Source organism: Leucoraja erinacea, chromosome 4 (assembly GCF_028641065.1).
Source record: "Leucoraja erinacea ecotype New England chromosome 4, Leri_hhj_1, whole genome shotgun sequence".
In the NCBI taxonomy this organism is placed as follows: Eukaryota; Metazoa; Chordata; class Chondrichthyes; order Rajiformes; family Rajidae; genus Leucoraja; species Leucoraja erinaceus.
This window is the reverse complement of record NC_073380.1, coordinates 50,140,252-50,160,856: the sequence shown is the minus strand read 5'-3', so window position 1 is coordinate 50,160,856 and position 20,605 is coordinate 50,140,252. Positions and strand designations below refer to the sequence as shown.

The window sequence follows — 20,605 nt, the reverse complement described above, 5'->3', positions numbered from 1 at the left end:
CGTAATAATGAGGGTAGACTGTACCTGTGTGGTTACTTTCAAGGAAATGTGTAATGTGCCTGTCACATTTACGCAATTTTTTTCGGCAAATGCCGGCGACTGTCATAGTCGTAGCAGGTCGCCGAAAAACAGGTGACTGGACCCCCTCCCTACGACAATGTCTACAACAACCTACCACCTAGTCGATGTCAAGCTAACAACAACCGCTGTCGCATTAAGACGTCCACCTACGATCACATCTACGACAACCTACGTCCATCTGCGACAAGCTACGACAAGGTACAACCCTGTTGGCGACAACCTACAACAACTTAAGACAATTCAGTCGCTGGTTGACATAGCTCGACGTAGGTAGTGACCAATGGAATTCACTGGTCAGCACCGGCGACAGCCTAGGTCATCCTGGCGATAACCTACGACAGCGCCTACTTCAGAAGAAGTCAAGCTACGCTTATTGACGTCAAGTCGACAGTCGCCGAAAAGTTTTGAACATTTCAAAGTCCAGCGGCGACCAGAAAAATGCTACGATTCTTTGGGCGACTGAGGAGACTACTCACGACCATACAGGCGACACGTGGCGACAGCCTAGTCGCCTAACAAATTGCCTAAGTGGGACAGGCCCATAACCAGCCTCTGCTCCACAACACACTCCAGGGTCCAAATGTTTATTATGAAAGTCCTGCCCTGGTTTGACGCCAAAAGGCATCACTTCTCTCATCAGAGTTAAATTCCATTTGCCATTCCTTGACCAACTTCCCTAGTTGATCCAGATATGTTTGTAAACTTGGAAAACCTCCCCCACTCCCAGCCCTCTCTCCCTGTCCACGACACCAATCTTGGTGTCATCCACAAATCAACATTGCCATTCAAATCTTTAATAAAGATGACACAATCTATTCACTGAATTGGTTAAGTTTGTGATTTGGTTAAATGTTATTTCATGCTTTTGTAAGTCAAAGTAAAATTGTGTGCAGCTGCATGTGGAATGACCAATATGTTTGATTTGAATGTTTCAGGTTAATAAAATAGAGAAACTGGAACAACTAAGAGCCTTCACGATTACACCATCTGAAAAGACTCACTTCAGGGTTATCCTCAGCTCTGATGCCATGAATGTAGATGTGACTGATGGGGAAAGCACAACTCATACTTTAGTAAAACCTGAGCCTCGATCACATGTGAGCAATAGCCAAACAGTTATTGACAACACAGATGAATCCTCAAAGGAAATTCCCAATGAAGCACTTTCACAACCCGCACCTCTACAGAGTGTCCCAGCAACTACAACTCCTGTAGTACCTCAGATGGACAGCTTTGCTACAGATCTTGGAATGGAGCCTCCAGTTATTGCAAAGTTAGATTCTCCATCAAAGAAAAAAGGTAATATCTAATGGTATTTAGTATTGTGTGTGTTGTCATTGATTTATATACTATCCAGGCAAATCATACATTACATCAGGTAGTACAAAAGAGAAAATAAACAGAGTGCAGAATTCATACAGAGTTGAGGTTTACAAAAAAGTGCAGGTTAAAAAAAATTGCGAGGGCAGCAACAGGGTAGACTGGAAGATCAGTAATTAGTCCCTAGCATGTGTGAGGTCTGTTCAAGTGTCTGATAACAGTGTGGAAGCAGCTGTTCTTGAATAGAATGGTATGTGCATTCAAACTTTTGTATCTTCTGTCTGATGGAGGGGGGAGAAGAGAGAATGACTGAGGTGTGAGTGATCCTTGGGAGTGGGGGGGGGGGGGGGGGGGGGGGGGGGGGGGGGGGGGGGGGGGGGGGGGGGGTGGGAGGCAGGTTGGAGTAATGGGCTGGGCTGCATTTACAACCATCTGCAAATGTTTATGGTCTTGCGCAGATTGGTTGTAATATGATGCTTTCTACATGGCATCTATACAAATTGACAACAAGTCCACTCAACTCATCGAGTCTATACCAGTTTATAGCAACCCGTACTAATTTTCCCTATAACTTGTTCATCCCACATTCCCAATATTTCTCAACCCCACCTACATTAGGAGTCATTTTGTCACCAAGTTACCTACAAAGGTCCCCATCCATGGGATGTGGGAGAACGCCAAAGCGCTGGGGGTTGTGGATGGGGAGGGTAAGGTTGTGGAAGAAATCCATCTGATCATGGAGAATGTACAAAACTCCATATACAGGTTGCACAAAAGATCAAATTTGATTGTGTTCAACAAAGAGATGGATAGATTTCTGGATTTTCAAGAAATCTGGTGAAATTAGGATTGATTAGAAACATAGAAATTAGGTGTAGGAGTAGGCCATTCGGCCCTTCGAGCCTGCACCGCCATTCAATATGATCATGGCTGATCATCCAACTCAGTATTCCGTACCTGCCTTCTCTACATACCCCCTGATCCCCTTAGCCACAAGGGCCACATCTAATTCCCTCTTAAATATAGCCAATGAACTGGCCTCAACTACCCTCTGTGGCAGAGAGTTCCAGAGATTCACCACTCTCTTTGTGAAAAAAAGTTCTTCTCATCTCGGTTTTAAAGGATTTCCCCTTTATCCTTAAGCTGTGACCCCTTGTCCTGGACTTCCCTAACATCGGGAACAATCTTCCTGCATCTAGCCTGTCCAACCCCCCTAAGAATTTTGTAAGTTTCTATAAGATCCCCTCTCAATCTCCTAAATTCTAGAGAGTATAAACCAAGTTTATCCAGTCTTTCTTCATAAGACAGTCCTGACATCCCAGGAATCAGTCTGGTGGCACCAATTGTATTTGTGTTCTGTGTTATCAGCATCTTTGGGGAACCCAAATGTTTCCAGAAGGCAGTTGGGATAGATAAATCCTGGGCAGAAACCAGAGATAGATTAGATTAGAATAGTGTTTCAGATAGAACATAGAACAGTTCAACACAGAAATAAGCCCTTCGGCCCACAATGTCTATGACGAACAGGATGCCATGGCAAACTCCTGCTGGCACTAATCCATACCCCCCATTTCCTACATTATCCAAAAGCCTCTTAAATGTCACTATTGTATCTGCTTCCACCGCCACCCTGGGCAATGCAATTAAACTACCCTCTGTTTAAATTTAAAAAACTTGCCCTGCACACATCCTTTAAACTTTGCCCCCTCACCTTAAAGCTATGCCCTCTAGTATTTGATTGTTTTTTCCATCCTGGGGAAAAAGGTTCTGGCTCTCTATAGGTCAGGCATGATCTTGTTGAAAAGTAGTGGAGATTCAGTGGCACCAATTGTATTTGTGTTCTGTGTTATCAGCATCTTTGGGGAACCCAAATGTTTCCAGAAGGCAGTTGGGATAGATAAATCCTGGGCAGAAACCAGAGATAGAGGAACGGAAGAGTTCGGAATCGTAAAGTTTGCAAAATATCAAATAGTCAACAATTGTGCATGTGCATGCTTTGCTTGTTAGAAAACAAAAATCCTCATACAGAGCTAATATCTAACTTTTCAAACCTTTCATGTCTTCATTTGGAGAAAATTATTGAATTTGTTGTGAGGTTTTTGAGAGGAACTATGCCTAGATATTTTCCCCCCAAAAGTAAATCAAGAGAGGAAATTGGGGTATTAAATAATTGAAGAGTGTGGAAAGCTATTAAAATTATGGGTAGAAATTCTGTTTTGTGTGTCTTTGCAGGTCTTCATAAACGAAGTCAGCACCAAGGACCTGAAGACATTTATTTGGATGATCTGACTGTGTTGGAACCAGAAGTTGCTGCTCGTTATTTTCCTAAAAGGTACTGTGTTGTCTGACACAGCCACTTGAAGGGAAACATTAACACTTTCTCTTTCCACGGCTTCTGCCTGACCTGCTGATTGTTTCCAGCAGTTATTTTGTGACTTATGTTCCTGGATTTATGATGCTTTGACATGATATTTCAGCTTTACGATGGTGCAAACACTCGGTAATGGCAGTGAGCTGCACCTCACGTCCGGTCACATGATCAAATTGTATTAAATGCGTTTTCGACTTGCGATATTTTCAATTAACGATGGGTTTATCTGAACGTAACCCCATTGTCGGTCGAGGAGCAGCTGTATATATACCATGTTGTCCATCTGAATTGATGGACTGGTTTGGGAATTTGGACGAAGGAAGGTACTGGAGAGACATCTGACATCTGGATGTTAATAGCTTTTAGCTGTGCGGATAAATGTTCTGTTTTTTAATCCAATGTGATAAATAGCTGGTAATCAGTTTTTTTTTGCCATTTGCAGCTAACTATTTGAGTCAAATGATATTTGAGAGCAGATGTATATTGTGTCAATTTAATTTCTGTATATACTATTAATCATGTGGCTACTCAAGCCTTGTGTCAGACTGTTGTCACAACAGAATTGGCCTCGAAATGAACTTGTGAAGAGGAAAATGATCAGTACCTAAATACATATTTTCTTCGCTTAACAGGACGAGATCAATTAAAGTTGTTGATCATTTCATTCTTAAGCTTGTATAAAATGTTTTTGTTTGTTTGACCATTTGGGGTCAATGAACATCCCTCCTATCTGACGGAAATATCCTCATGATGGAAATTTCATGGTCGAGCAAATATGAGACCGAGTAATGTCTTTTGCTCAACCTCCCAAATACTTAATCAGTCATTCACTCTCTGTCTTGGCGATTTGCGTGCTGCAATAGATGCTTCTTAAATGTTCCTATCTTATCCCCTAAGATGGTGTGTTCCAGATTCTAACCATTCTGTGTATGGGGTGGGTTACCACTCCAATCTCCTCTGAATCTCCTACCTCTCAACCTGTAATCATGACCTGTTTTAGACACTGCCATCATGTGGTAACTAGAATCCCACACAATACTTCAGGATTCCCAGCTCATCTCCTTCAGTCTGAATTACGAGGCATACACCTCCCTCCCAATTTATATTCCTTCAATGTTCAGAAATTAATAATTAATCACCTGGTTAACCAAAACCTGGTCTTCTACTGATATTGCATTCCTGTCTGAGTATTCATCATCTTTGGTCTTAAGACAATCACCAATTTCCTTGCCTCACTTTTATATATTCGATGATGATATTTGCAGCCATCCTCGCTTCTCTATATTTGTTCATATCCCAACATCCATCTAGGTGAATCATTCTGACCTTCATACTTTGTGCTGTTGTTTCTATGACTCCCTTTGTTCCATATATACTTAGTAATTACAGGTTTAAGATAATATTTATTCCCAGCCCACTTAACCAACAAAATTTGCATACAGTGCAAGATAAAGCTTATCCTCTTGGGCTATGCTGAATTCCTAGCTTCAGTTAGATAAGGCTTCTTGGTGATAAACTGTGCCCGCCTCTTTGTTCCAAGTGACATATAGTGGATGGATCAGAAAGTCTTTCAGGCTGAGATTTAATAAATCAATGGTGCTAGGATTCATTGGATTGTGATCCTCACTGATTACCAAAATTATTTTCAAAATAAAACGCTCTTTATCATGGTGAATCTAACTCTCATCCACCCATCCCACCCCCACTATGCCCCCTGCTGTTTAGAGAAATACAGCATGGAAATAGGCCCTTTGGCCCACCTGATCCATGCCGACCAGAGTTCCCTGTGCACCAGCACCATGCGACACACTGGGACAGTTTACCAAAGCTTTAACCTGCAAACGTGTACATCTTTGGAGTGTGGGAGGAAACCAGAGTGCCTGGAGAAAACCCACACAGTCACAGTGAAAACGTACAAACTCTGTACAAACAGCATCCGTAGACAGGATCTAATCCAGGTTTCTGGCGCTGTGAGGCTGCAACTCCACCGCTGTGCCGCCATGCCCCGGAAAGATTTTTCCACTTTATTTATCCCTCCAGTATATCCATGAGTACATTATGTTGTTCAATAGTTATTCACAATTGTACTATTTAGGAACTGCCTATTCATATTTGAAATTAACTTTGTACCCACTTTGTAAAATGGTGGTATTGTAAACATGTATAGATTGATTTTCTTTGGGACTTGCAAAAGTAGGTTGGCATGTCCCCCATTTGTTGCATCTGGGAATGAGCAGAAGTTTAATTGATACTAATTATGATACCAGTAATCTTTGTTATGGTTGGCAAGGCTCTTAATGCAATGTACATTAAATAAAGTGCAGTACCCTTTTTTCTCTTCTGCAGTGAGTTTGACAGCAGTTCTAAACAATGGACTGAATCAGATGTGCAATCTGCTTCTCACTCCCCACAGTTGGTGGAGAACGTGGCAATGGACAGTGGCACTGAATGTCCCTATGATTCGCCCTCTGACTTACCAGATCTTGTGTTCTCGCTCTGTGGGGGACTAAGTGAAAATACTGAGATTTCCAAAGGTAAGATGGAACATGTGTTAAAAACATTATTGAAGTTTCATGAAAATATTCTTCACTTGTACCTAAATTGTAAGACAATTGAGATTGCTCTTCATCCTTTGATCAGATGAGTTGCATCAGCTTAATACTGAATCTGTAATATAGAAATGTACCGTTCAGTTCAGCTTTCTTTGTATTACGATCATCTATTTCTTCTACAATTACTAATTTCTCTCAGTTTCTCTGGTCTATCTCCCATTTACAAAATCTAATCGGTGTACCACATTGATTCCATGTGCTGTGTAACCCCTGTACCCAGTGCAAGTTCTCTTATCCTTTCCACTCCATCTTCCAAACATTTTATTAGTGGTAGTTGAAATTATGATTTCTGTTAATTGCCTTGTGCTCATTTTATCGAGTTGCAATGCGATGCAGCTAAAAGTGAATGTATTTGTGTTTAGTTTAGAGATACAGTGCGGAAACAAGCCCTTTGGCCCACCGAGTCCACACCGACCAGCGATCCCCGCACATTAACACTATCCTACACACACTGGGGACAATTTACACATACATCAAGCCAATTTTAACCTGTATGTCTTTGGGGTGTGGGAGGAAACCGAAGATCTCGGAGAAAACCCACGCGGTCACGGGGAGAAGGTACAAACTCTGTACAGACTGCACCCATAGTCTGGATCGAACCCGGGTCTCCAGCGCTGCAAGTGCTGTAAGGCAGCAACTCTACCACTGCCTTCTAGGCTTTTGAGAAGGTGATTCAAACGTTTTTTCCAGAAATTAGACCTTGTAGGAGGTAACACATTCACATGGATAGAAAATTGACTGGCTAGCAGAATACACAGTACAGACATTATTGCTTTTTCTTGGTACAATATGCAAGGAATGATTGGCTGTGGTATTAGTATTGGAATCTCAACTTTTTCCAATTTTTATAAATGATTTGGATGGAAATTGCTAAGTTTTCTGATGGCACAAAGGCAGTAGGAAAGTAAGTTGTGAAGATATAAAAAGGCCACAAAGTGATGGAGATAGGTTAAGAATGCAAAGATCCAGCAAATGGAGCTAATGTGAGAAATGTAATGATACGCCATTTTGACGATGAAAATGGAAAATAAATCCAAATGTTGTGGAAATGCAAAGGTCTGAAATAAAGAGGGTCTGAGGCATTCCAGTGCATGAGTCACAAAGGGATAAGCATGCAACACAGCATCATAATTAAGAAAGTAAATAATGTTACAGTTTATTGCTAGGGAAAACTATGATAAACATAAAGGTTATGCTTCAATTGTAAATAACAGGTGAGATGCATCTTGAATGCTGTTAATTAAGTGCCCTCAATTAAAAGTGCCCTTGAGTGCCCATAATTAAAAATGGAAGCATTTCTGAGAAGGTTTAAAGATGCCTAGAATGGAAAGATTGGACAGTTTAGGTTTGTCTGCTACAGTTTAGAAGAATGAGAGATGACTTTAATGAAATATTTTAGATCCTAAGAGGTTTTGATCAGGTGGACCTAGAGAGGATATTTCTTCTTGAGAATATCTAGAACTAAAGGGTCTCTGTTGAATCATTAAACGTCACCCATTAAGAAAGGAGAGTCATAGAGTATTTTTTACAATGGGCAGATAGTTTCTTAATAAACAAAGCAGTCAAAGGTCACTGCAAATAATGCAGTTGAAGTTACAATTCGATCAGAAGTTTTGAGGCCATTCAGCCCATCAAGTCTATTCTGCCATTCAATCATGGCTGATCCATACCTTCCTCCTAACCCCATTTTCCTGCCTTCTCCCCATAACCCCTGACACCACGTTATCTTGTTAAATCGCAGAACAGGCTTGTGGGATTGAATGGTCTGCTCCTAATTCATATGCTCAATAAGTGAGTTCGGTATTCCGACTGCGCATGCCCAGGTCATAGGTCACTAGCTATAAATAATCTTGGCAACGGTGGTGCTGCACTGTGTGCAGGCTTGCATTTCGTCCGGGGTCGGGGTCGGCTCTCTGTCGCAGTGGCCGCTGTTGAGTTGCTGCTGGGCCGTCCCCTCCCAGATGTCTCATCTCTGTCTGGGGTGGCCCTGGGCTGGGTGGGCGGCCCTGGACTTGCAGCCGGTGCTGCAGCCACTGGCTCCAGCTCGGCTCTGCCTGTCCCGCCGGGTTGGCCGGCAGCCCTCCACCTCCACCCCGCTCCCCTCAGTCCGACACCGAGATCCTGCTGAAGATGGGCAGCCGCCGGTCCTGCTCGAAGACGAACTTCTCGGAGCCACGGCTACTGGAGTCGTCCTGGTCACAGAGAGAGCCTGTGGACGGGCTCCTGCCGGCCATGGGCAGGCCGGGCACTCGCTGGAGCTGCTGGTGCTGTTGGTGGTGTTGGCGGCTGCAGCAACCTCCTCCCCCTTGCTTGCCCAGCCTCAAGCCCGAGTCTGGGCCAGCTCCAACTCCAGGTCGGGGCTGAAGGCCGCCCGCGACGTGGCCCAGTCGAGCGCCAGGTCAGAGGAGGGCGAGCCCAGTCTGAAGCTCTGGCTTGGGTGAGGTCTTGGCCCTCGCTCCTCCTCGGGGTTGTGGATAAAGTGGCAGTGGGTCCATTGGGGCAGATGCTGGTGTTGTGGAAGGTACGGCTTGTACTTGGGGTGATGGTTGAGGGAGCGCAGCTCGGCCAGGTTGTGGGCAAACTGGCACTTGTCGCTGTCGCTGCCCATCAGGATGTGGGTTCCTCTGGAGTTGGAGCAGGGTTGGGCTGGAGTTGGCGCTGGCTGTGGGCTTGGGGTCGCTGATGTCGTCGGACGGGGCTGTCAGTTGGCCCAGCGGGAGAGGCGGAGGTGAACTGGAGTTGGCGCTTCTCCGTGCTGGTGGTGGGCTTGGGGGGCCGGTGTTCCGGGCACGGTTGCGACCACCCCCCGGTCTCCCACAGAAAAAAGATTAAAAAATCGGACCCAGAATATACTCACTGAATCTACAGTGCTTTGTTTGATTTTTATTTATAGCATTCGACATAGAAACATAGAAAATATGTGCAGGAGGAGCCAGCTCATAGCTCATCATCCCCAATCAATAACCCGTGCCTGCCTTCTCCACATATCCCTTGATTCCACTAGCCCCTTAAATAAACTCGACCTTTGACAAATCCCATGATTCCTTGCGTTTTTCAGAATACCAAACTCGCCTAACTCTTCCATTTTACATCCATTATTGGGTGATATATACAACAATCTGTTCATTTATTCCCTTTGGGTGGAGACACATTCAATCATTCTTAATTCAGTTAAAATGGGCATCTTATTCCCTTTTCCTTTGTTATCATATTTAAATCTATTATTATCCTGCAATATTTAAGTTTTATTCATCATGAAGCCAATCATCAGTTCTTCCTACAATTATTTTTGGTTCTTGCTTAAAATATACCTTTGTTATACATTGGATGATATGCACATACGGCTAATTAATATTTTTCTTGTTAACTGAATCTCCATTTTCTATTTTTTGCCACTATGTTCTATAATACTTCTTATTAATGCACTGTCACTGTATGTCATGTTGTTACTTGTGGGCGGAGCACCAAGGCAAATTCCTTGTATGTGAATACTTGGCCAATAAACTTACTTATTTACATTGGCCTCCACTTTAGCTTGTATTTTTAATGATCATCGGTTTCTTTTATAAGAAATGTACAAACAGCTTTCACTACTACCTTTCTTCCCTACCTGCCCCTCCCAGTTGTTAGTTTAGTGGTAAGGTGTTTAAAAACAGCGGCTTGCTTGGTGGTAGTTCTGATTTGCCACTATTTTCCTTTAAATCTTAGGTTAGTAACTTTATTTCTAATGATAAATTCATTCAGATTGCTTATGAAGTACAGTGCAGCTGAATTGGCATTTGTTCCATATTATGCCCTTGCTCAAAGATTTATGCACAGGGCACCTTTGATATCCTTTGTCTGACCATGTGTTTTCATTCTGAAATCACTTCACGATATGTCCCATTTCATGGTAGAAGAAAAAAGTTTTACCTCATGATTTTGGAAATGAAAAATTACTTTCCTTACTTCATTAAATAAAGAGTACGTGGACGGATGTTATTTTCTGATGTTCCATTCTTGTTTTCTATTGTAAACCCAACATTGATAATCACTCAGCAAACATCGATTAATTTCATTTTTTGCTTTATCCTTTTATGATAAGTGTAATAATAAGTGCTAAGTTTTTGTTCAACTTAAATTGATATAAAATGACACTAAGTAGAGAATGTTGGCATCGTCTGTAGTTGTGGTGAGACTCGGGTTTTTCTCTGAATCTTTGGCATGCTGAGTTTACAAGTGCAGCCAAACCATATTGGACAAGTATTCAGTGAAGTCTGGAGTTTAGAAAATATTCATGATTAATTTTACCAAGTACTTCCAAGATATCAGCTGAACCTTGATTAGATTTACAGATTGAGAGAAAATGGAGCAAGGAAAAGTGTGATTCGTCTACATTTCGTATTTAAAAGGGGGAGCAGCATAAGTTAAATTGAATGTATTAACCATAAAAAGCGAATCTCTGAACTGGACAAAATAGACAAATATTCAAGCTTTTACTTGTCTTCCATTCTTTTGCAGAGAAATTTTTGCAACATGTTGTTACATATCAAGAATTTGCTGAAAATCCTGGAATTATAGATGATCCTAATATTGTTCTAAGAATTAATAACAGGTATGATATCTGATGATATGAACATGTTGTTGTTAGAGTTTATGTAAAGAGAATTTGTAATGCAACTGGAAAAAATGCTGGATTATATAAGCAACATTTCCAGGTACAAGTTGTCTCAAATTTGATTTATTTCCACTTTGTGTACGTGGAACAAGAAGCTATACAGTATATCATTGTTTTAACAGACCTCTTTATTACAGATTTTGGTTATAGCGGATGGACTTACTGATGGCTGCCGAGGCCACCCCCAGCTCGCACTGCCTTCCCTGCCACGTACAGCCCCGGCTGCTGAGGCCACCCCCAGCTCGCACTGCCTCCCCTGCCACTTACAGCCCAGGCTGCCCATGCCATCCCCAGCTAGCACTGCCCGCCCCGGATGCCCACGCCACCCGCCAGTTCTCACAGCTTCCCTAGTCCCTTACAGCATCGGCGCCACCACCGACCCTTACGTGAATTCTGGCCTCCCATGGGCCGTGATAATTGATTCCACTGATCCTTGCCTCTCCGCCAGTAGGCAAGGGCTGTCAACTCACCCGAGTTCCAGGACCCGTTCTGGATCGAGAGACTGAAGAAGGGTCTTGATCCAAAACATTATCTATCCATGTTTTCCAGAGATGATGCCTGGCCTGTTGAGTTACCCCAGCACTTTGTGTCTTGTTGTGTATTAACCAGCAACGGCAGTTGTTTATTTCTACCACTTATACAATGATAATACCTTAGTTATAGCAGACAATCAGCAATCACGGACACCATTCCCACACCTAAGATACATTAAAACAAGGGTTTACTGTACACCTTGCGGTGTAGCAGTAGTTTTTGGTATTTTATTTGTTGATTAGTTTTTGTTCAATTGTTTTTTCAAGCCCAACTATTTGCTCTATTAGCCTTGCGTCTTTGGGTTTATTAATGTCATGTGCCAAGGTGGTGTGAAAAGCTTTGCTTGCATGCTATCCAATAGAACGGATAATACTATACATAAATGCAATCAGTTCAGAGTCAAACTTGAGTACATTAGCTAGATCAGGGGAGAAGAAACAGAATGCTGAATATAGTTCTTGGCATTGAAGCACTTCAGTTTCTGAGAAAAAATCCAGTGTCCTCTGTGGTAAGGTGAATCGAACAGTACCCTATATTATGGAAGGGCCATTCGGAAGCATCTCAAATTATTTTAATGAAATAGTGCCCTTATTGATCGCACAGCTGTGGAAATTGCAATGTATTGACCACATTGATACAAAATTAAAAGGCCTTCAATTTACTCAATCATTTGTACTCTTGGGTATACTGGACCAGAAAGATTCAAGGGCAAGTATTCGAGTTCATTGCTCACCTCCCACTCCGACTTTTTTCTCTTCCCCCACCCCGTCCCAAATGTTCAAACAACCTAGTAACCTTGCTTCATACAGTACTCAACCAATTAAAACAAACATCGAGCCATGAAATAATTGTAACAAAACCCTTAACAAATCTAGTAAAATGTAATTATTTTGCAGCATTTTGAACATTGTAATATATCTTGTATTAGTATGCTGCTTTACTGACTTGTGGTTGTTGTAGATTGTGTCCCGGGGCATGAGCTCATTGTATACACATTAATCCACCCTAAATAAATAATTACACAAATTGTTTGTCTTGAACCATTGGTTTTTAAGAACTGAACCTTAGATTTTACTCTTAATTTAAATTAATCTGATCATTTAGCTTCTCTCAGAGCTATACAGCGTGGAAACAGGCCCTTCGGCTCAACTTGCTCACCCCACCAACACGTCCCATCTGCACTAGTCCCACTTCCTTGCGTTCAGTCCAGGTCCGTCTAAACCTGTCTTATCCATGTACATGTCTAATTGCTTCTTTTCTACAGATATTATTAACTAAAATAATTAAATATAACATACAATTAATATTTCTAAAAATAGATAATTAAAGAAATCTAAATATGAAGTGCTTGTGGTTGAATTTCTTACTGGCATTTACTGGTAGTGAAATCTATTTGCAGCAAAGGGCATTTATTCCTGAACCTAGATTTTTGATATTAAAGCAATGACGATTTGTTACATTACCTTGAAATGGAACGTGAATATGCTTCTGTTACTGCGTATATAATGTGGAGGAAAATTAGACTAAACCAACTGTGAATGGCAAGGAACCTGGTGCATTTAAGCACGGCAGCTGCTTTAGTTTCTGTAATTATGCATTTATCCACACTTCACAAAAAATTTTTAGATTCTCATTGACTGAACTTTATCGTGTATGAAGGAACTGCAGATGCTGGTTTAAACCAAAGATAGACACAAAATGTTGGAGTAACTCAGCGGGACAGGTAGCATCCCAGGAGAGAAGGAATGGGTGACTTTTTGGTTCAAGACCTTTCTTCAGACTCAAGAAAGAAGGGTCTCGACCTGAAACATCAACCATTCCTTCTCTCTAGAGATGCTACCTGTCCCGTTGAGTTACACCCCAGCATTTTTGGGTCTATCTTTGACTGAACTTTTATCACCAGTCAGTATTCTTTCTAACCTAATATGTTATGTATATTTTTGGTGTTGAGCATATATTTTGTCTACTTTTTCTCGAATTTATATAAATTGTGTTACTGTGCAGGTACTATAACTGGACATTGGCTGCACCCATGATTCTCAGCATGCAAGCTTTCCAAAAGTGCCTACCCAAGGTAAAGCAAACAGACTTTAACCATTGCGTTGCATTTTTAAGATTACTAGAAGTTTTATTTGTATAAAATGGCACGGATATAATTATAATCAGTGTATTAATCATTGCTAAGCTGTTAATTGTTAAATATGCCTTTTATTAAAAAACAATGTGTTAATTTTCACCAAAAGAAGATGCAACACAGTGCCAGTGCAACTTAGTGGTTGACCCCAAAGACAGACACAAAAGTAATTCAGCAGGACAGGCAACATCTCTGGAGAGAAGGAATGGGTAACTTTTTAGGTTGTAACCCTTCTTCAGACCTGCTGAGTAACTCCAGCACAGTCTTTTTATTGTAAACCAGAATATGCGGTTCCATGTTTCTGTTATTTTTTTGCAAATGCATATGATCAGTGGTTTGCTGCAGCCACAAATAGCCGTTATGCCACATGGAATTTTAATCCATTTTGAGGTACACACTGAGAAAATCAGTTCTATGTGTTCCAGATGTTGGATGTTAAAGATAGCTACATTTCTCAATGAGTTTGGTGCAGAAGGCTACTTGGCCCTTTACAATTTACGTTGTTCAACCCTGCCATTACTTCCTCAACTTCCCCATGTAATTGTTTTCTGAATTGTAATTCACTTTTCTCACCTTTTGACATTTTAACGCTTGACTTTCTGCAGCGAGTACTATTTCTGTGACATCAATTTACCCTAAAAGTATATTAAGCTTTAGAAACAAATTATAATTTCTGCAAATTTGTACCCTCTGATTTCCAGCTACTGAAGATATTGTCCTAACTCACATTATCTGAAACTTTCAGATTTCCTTTTGAAGTCTCTTTTGAAGTATTGATCTTGTAAATCTCTTCAGCACCCTCTCCATGCTTTTCCATATATACTGGAAATGTGTCCAAAAAGAGACATAATATTCTTACTAGCCTGAGAAGTGATTCAGTATGATCATCTTGCTGTGACTCTAGAACACATTTGTGGTTTAGTTTGTGGAAATATATACATTAATAGGCAAATTGGTTCAGCACTAAATATGCAGTCTCTCACTAACCTAACTAATGATTTATATAGTTTTAACATAATCTTTTCCTAATTATGGACAACGTTTATGATGTAGGTGGTGTGCAGAATTATATGTCTTATTAGGCAAAAATGTACGTCAGTTCGGCACTAAATATGCAGTCACTAAATGGAAATAAACAAAAAGTGATAATTACCAAATTAAATTAATGGGTCATATACCTTAAAACTCGTCCAATAATTAACTTGTATTAAGACGCACCCACATTCATTCTGCACTTGTAGAAAACAATTGATGACTGGGTAAAAGTGAAGATGCCAAAGAAGTCTGGCAGGTGGTGGTTCTGGCGCAAAAGAGACAGTACTGTCATACAGGTAAGCCTATTGCTAATTTATTTCATTATGGTTAACCTTGTTGCTGAGAGATCAGTAGTCTTGTTTAGACTGAGTAATTCTATTTATTTCAACAAATAGGTTGGAAACTTAATTCTTTTGGATTGAAGTTAAATATATTTGGTATTAAATGTGTTTTTCAATATTTTTTAATAGTCCAATACTTTTTTCAATATCGGACATCTAGTAACTATCTTTTTGACGGAAAGCTAATTCTAGAGGCATGGCTTAGTAACTATCAAAACACCAGGAGCATTTGAAGGCACTGAGCCTGTACCCGCTAAAGTTTATAAGGATGAGAGGGTTTCTCATTGCAACCTATTGGATAATGAAAGGCTGAGTTAGAGTGAAAGTGGAAAGAAGTCTCCAGTAATAGTAGAGTCAAGAACCAGAGAGTACAGCCTCAGAATAAAAGGAAGTGCCATTAGCGTAGAGATCAGGAGGGATTTCTTTAGCCAGAGGGTGGTAGAGAATAGAAGAATGCCTTTTATTGTCATTCAAACAACTTGGTTTGAACAAAATTTTGTTTCCTACAGTTTTTATATTACAAAAAAAACCCAAGACCCACACTTAACATAGTTTACATAAACATCCATCACAGTGAATCTCCAACACCTCCTCACTGTGATGGAAGGCAAAGTCTTTATCTCTTCCCTTTGTTCTTCTCCCGCGGTCCAGCAGTCCAACTGCAGCGTCGAGGCAAACTGGGGATCCGATGTTAAAGCCCCCGGTGGGCGATGGCAAGTCCTGTGGCCGTTTAAGCCGCGCCGGGCGATGTTAGGCCCCGGCTCCGTGTCCTTTAAACCCTGCGATTCCAGCGGGAGAAGTTGCCGTTGCGGGAGCTCAGAAAAGCGGTCTCCCACCAGGGACCTGCGAGCTCCCGATGTTACCGTCCACCGGGCCTGCAGCCGGAGCCTCCGAAGCTCCAAAAGCCAGGTCACAGCCGTGCGCCACCACAGCTCTTCCCGCTGCGAAGACGGCCAGCTCCGCGATGTCAGTTCCGCAGGCTCCGTGACTGGAGCCCTCAGGCTAGTCCCCGGCCGGAGGCTGCCGCCGGCTCCTCGTTGTTAGGCCCAACGACATCGGAGACCCGACAGGGAAAAAGTCGGGTCCCCGCACAGGGAAGAGATTAAACGGTTTCCCCCACAGCCCCCCCCCACCCCCCACATATAATCAGCTAAAAAATAATAGAAACTAGCTCGACATACATTTAACAAGACAAAAAAATTAAAAAAGCCAACGACTGTAGTCGAGCCGCTGCCGTTAGGCGCCGCCAGACCCAGAATCTGTGGAATTCATTGCCACATTTTGCTGTGGAGGCCAAGACAGTGGGTGTTTTCAAAGCAGATATTGATAAGGTTCTTGATACTAAGGGTGTCAAAGGTTTCTGGGACAAGGCAAGAGAATAGAGTTGAGGGGGGGGGGGGGGGGGGGGGGGGGGGGGGGGGGGGGGGGGGGGGAATAGATCAGCCATGATTGAATGTCAGAGTAGAATCAAAGGGCTGAATGGCTTAATCCTGCTCCGATGTCTTATGATCTTAATTTGGCTTGCGCATATGTGGTGCATTTAGGTGGAAAGCTGGGGATGGTCTTTACCAGGCAAACTTCAAACAATTGTCACTTGAAGATCTGTTGAGAGTAAGAGCAGCCACAGCTTGTTCGGAGGTGGCAAGCATGAGTGGTTCTGATATGATACAATAGAACTTTATTCATCCCCAGAGGGAAATTTGTCTGCCAACAGCCACAACACACAACAAGGTAAACAAAAACATGAAATTAAAATTAAATTAAAAGTGGAAAAAAAAAGAAAAATACAAGTGGCTGTTGACTGGCTGCCGTGTGCACGGCTCCTTAACAGGAACGAACAACGAAACAAACAAATGCAAGCTTGTCCCCTGGGCAGAGGATTTTAAAACTAGAGTGCTCCCTCCTCACTCACACCGGGTCTCCCTTTGCTCCATCCTGCCAGGCAATTTTGTCCAGGTAGGTTGAGTGATACTGCAACTCCTTGCTGGACAGATTCAAGCATGGGGTATTCTCCTGCACCAGGGCCTAATGCTACCTTCAGAATCTCCATCCCTCTAACCTGCCAGAGCTGTCAAATATCCACCATTCCTTGGTTCCTAGAGATACAGCGTGGAAAGCCAGGCTAGATGCAGGAAGATTGTTCCCGATGTTGGGGAAGTCCAGGACAAGGGGTCACAGCTTAAGGATAAGGGGGAATTTAAAACCGAGATGAGGAGAACTTTTTTCACACAGAGAGTGGTGAATCTCTGGAACTCTCTGCCACAGAGGGTAGTTGAGGCCAGTTCATTGGCTATATTTAAGAGGGAGTTAGATGTGGCCCTTGTGGCCAAGGGGATCAGAGGGTATGGAGAGAAGGCAGGTACGGGATACTGAGTTGGATGATCAGCCATGATCATATTAAATGGCGGTGCAGGCTCGAAGGGCCGAATGGCCTATTCCTGCACCTAAATTCTATGTTTCTATGTTTCTATGAAACAGGGCCCTTCTGCTGCATCGAACAATGATCACTTGTACACTAGTTCTATCCTACTCACGATAGGAACAAATTAACAGAAGCCAATTAACGTACAAACCTGCACATCCTTGGAATGTGGGAGCAAACTAGAGCGACTGGAGAAAATCAACGCAGTCACAGGGAGAATGTACAAACTCTGTACAGGTAGCACTCGCAGTCAGGATCAAACCTGGTTCTCTGGCACTGTAAGGCGGCAACTCTATTGCTGTGCCCACTGTGCCGCCCATGTCTTCTAGCCATATGATTGCTTTACTCTTGCTAGTGGCAGAAAGTCCACCGCAAAATTCGGCAAATACCCAAATGGAAAGAGGGCTTTTTAACATGTATTTACAGACGGGTATGGAGCATTCCATGCTGAGGCATCTGAAGATTGCAGTGCTAACCTTTTAAACCAATTTATTATTGGACTGTTGGAATTTATTTTCTGACACCAGCATGCTCTATTTTGATGGTGAGAGTACTCCCAAGACACTGCTAAATAATATATAGGAGATATTACTGTTTTAGAATCTAATCAGTGCTTTTGTATGTATTTTATGTTAACAGGCATTACTCAACATATTACATGGTGTATCTGACCTGGCCAATTGTGCTAGGTGTAGAGAGAATTTTTGTTTGGAAAAATCTTTCTTGAATAGATTGAGGCCGAATCATGACAAATTCTGAAAGAAATTAGTTTGAGAGGGTTTGTTCAACCTTTGCTTCTATGGTTCCTTCTCCCCTCATTTCTGTAATCGTTGTTTTCACATGCTTTGGCAGCCTGAAACACAAGAAAAACTGAATGACGCCAACAAACCTGATCAACTCCGAAACACTGTCACCAGCAGGTAAAGTTTGACACACTTTGGACCCCAAGCCAGTAACAATTACTTTTGCCAAACCTCAAAATCTTAAATTTGCATGTCTTTGACTTTCACTAATATTTGCTGCTTTTATAAGATGGAGAACCTGTGTTTAGTTTAGTGATACAGTGCGGAAACGGGCCCTTCAGCTCTCCAAGTCTACACTGACCAGCGATTCCTGCACATTAACACTATCCTATACACCAGGCAAGTGCCGTGAGTAATTTCTCGGGGCAGCCAGTCCGTCGGTTTATAAAAAAAAACTTAAACCGCACGTGCGCAGATTGTTCTCTGCGTAAAAATAAAAAATAAAAATAAAAACGGTATGAGTTGGGGGGGTGAAGGGTGATGGCAGGTGGAGAGATGGTGGGGAAAAACGGGAGCACAGGGAAAAGTTGAATCAGTTGTCATCTAATTGAATGACAACACTTGTTCAAGGGACCAATTGGGGGGAGAGTTCCTTTCACAGTGTGTGGAGAGTCTGTGCCAGGGGTAAAGTTGCGGGGAGGGCAGGAGTGTTGACAAGGAGGGGGTCGGGGATAATGCCAGTAACTCACTCACCGCTGCCGCAGTGCTCCAGGCGTGGAGCCACCACATTTTAGCCGGGGATAGAAGCAGCTCAGGGAGCTGCGAGCGGCTGCCGGGACCCGACAGCAGAACTGGCCGCCACTTCAACGCATTCTGCCGGCCTGCTCACCTCTGGCAGTGCTCTCTGTCTGAACACCTCTCACCTGCCGCTCGCTCGTGTCAACCGCTTTCTGCAAATCCTTAAATTCCCACTACCGAGTAACCTCAATAGCGCTGTCAGTAATTAAGGATTTGCGGGAAGCTGACATGAGTGGGGCCAGTGAGTGGCAGGAGAGAGGTTTTCAGATGGAGAGCTGCCAGAGGTGAGCGGGGGCCGGCAGAAGACGCTGAGGTGGCGGCCAGTTCCGCTGTCCGGTCCGCTTCTACCCTCCCCACAACTTTTCCCCGGGCCAGACTCCCCAAACGCTGTGAAAGGAGCTCGCCCCCCCACCCCCACACCCCGGGAAATACGGTATTTAAAAACATCACCAAGAAATGTACTTGCCACATTATCAGTACACAAGCTCCATTCTTCTCTCCCTGTTTCCTAAGATACACTTAAAATAATGACAATCCATATTTGAAAATCCCGCCAAGAAACTAGCGCTGCACATGTGCAGTAGGATGCTGCACCTGCTCAGTGCTGCAAAGGCAGAATTTCAGCTGCCTTCAGCCTCGCTTGAAATTGACGGATTCCAGCAGCGCTGACGGCACGTGAGCTGCACAGACCTTCAAGGGTTACAAGTGCTGCGGATGAAAGGCACGAAGAATTATGCCTATCTAAGAGATCGATCTCTTAGATAGGCGTAATTCTCCAATGCTTTTAATATTTATATTTAGTAATTACCATGTTATAATTTTAGTCGGGGTAGGCAGTGCCTACCTTGCCTACCCTGACGGCACGTGCCTGCTACACACTAAGGACAATTTACATTTACACCAAGCCAAACTTGTACGTCTTTAGAGTGTGGAGGAAACCGAAGATCTCTGAGAAAACCCAAGCAAGAACGTACAAACTCCGTACAAACAGCACCCATAGTCAGGATCGAACCTGGGTCATTGGCGCAGTAAGGCAGCAACTCTACTGCTGTGTCACCATGCCGCCCAATGTGTACATTTAAAAAAGGAGTGAAATAAAGTTGTCTGTTTTCTACTTTGAATACAAAAGCTTCTCTGCATCTTTATTAATTTTATTTCCTTTTCGGCAAGAAATGCTAAAACTTCCTTCCCACTACCAAACAAACTAATGCTTGGATTCTTTCCAATCTAACACACTACTACATCAGGTCCTATGTCTAAGGCCACTGATTCACTGTAATTTAAATTAAATTGCTATCTTGGTAGATATAAATAGAACATGCAATTATGGTTACTTATTATCACAGATGCAAAATAATAGAGATTATAGCTATTAATTGCTGCCATTTAACATAACTTGGACTGACAAATCAGAGCATTATTATGGATATATAGCACTGAAAAAAGATACTCTGCTCATCTGTGATCATTGGTTTTTATTCCTTCAGATTTTAACTATTGAAGACGTGATGGCTTCTGATCTTTCTATCTCTTTTTCTTGCATTCTTCTTATTTTCT

General features: G+C 42.5%; 1 protein-coding gene across 1 annotated transcript in view; it reads left to right on the top strand.

The window, feature by feature from the left end:
- Positions 1 to 20,605, top strand: part of lpin2 (lipin 2) — a 90,742-nt gene that overhangs the window by 53,018 nt on the left and 17,119 nt on the right. Inside the window, 7 exon segments of the mRNA XM_055634202.1 lie at positions 1,017 to 1,380; positions 3,634 to 3,733; positions 6,119 to 6,306; positions 10,885 to 10,978; positions 13,580 to 13,649; positions 14,951 to 15,040; positions 18,360 to 18,427. Coding sequence (XP_055490177.1) covers positions 1,017 to 1,380; positions 3,634 to 3,733; positions 6,119 to 6,306; positions 10,885 to 10,978; positions 13,580 to 13,649; positions 14,951 to 15,040; positions 18,360 to 18,427 — 974 coding nt within the window.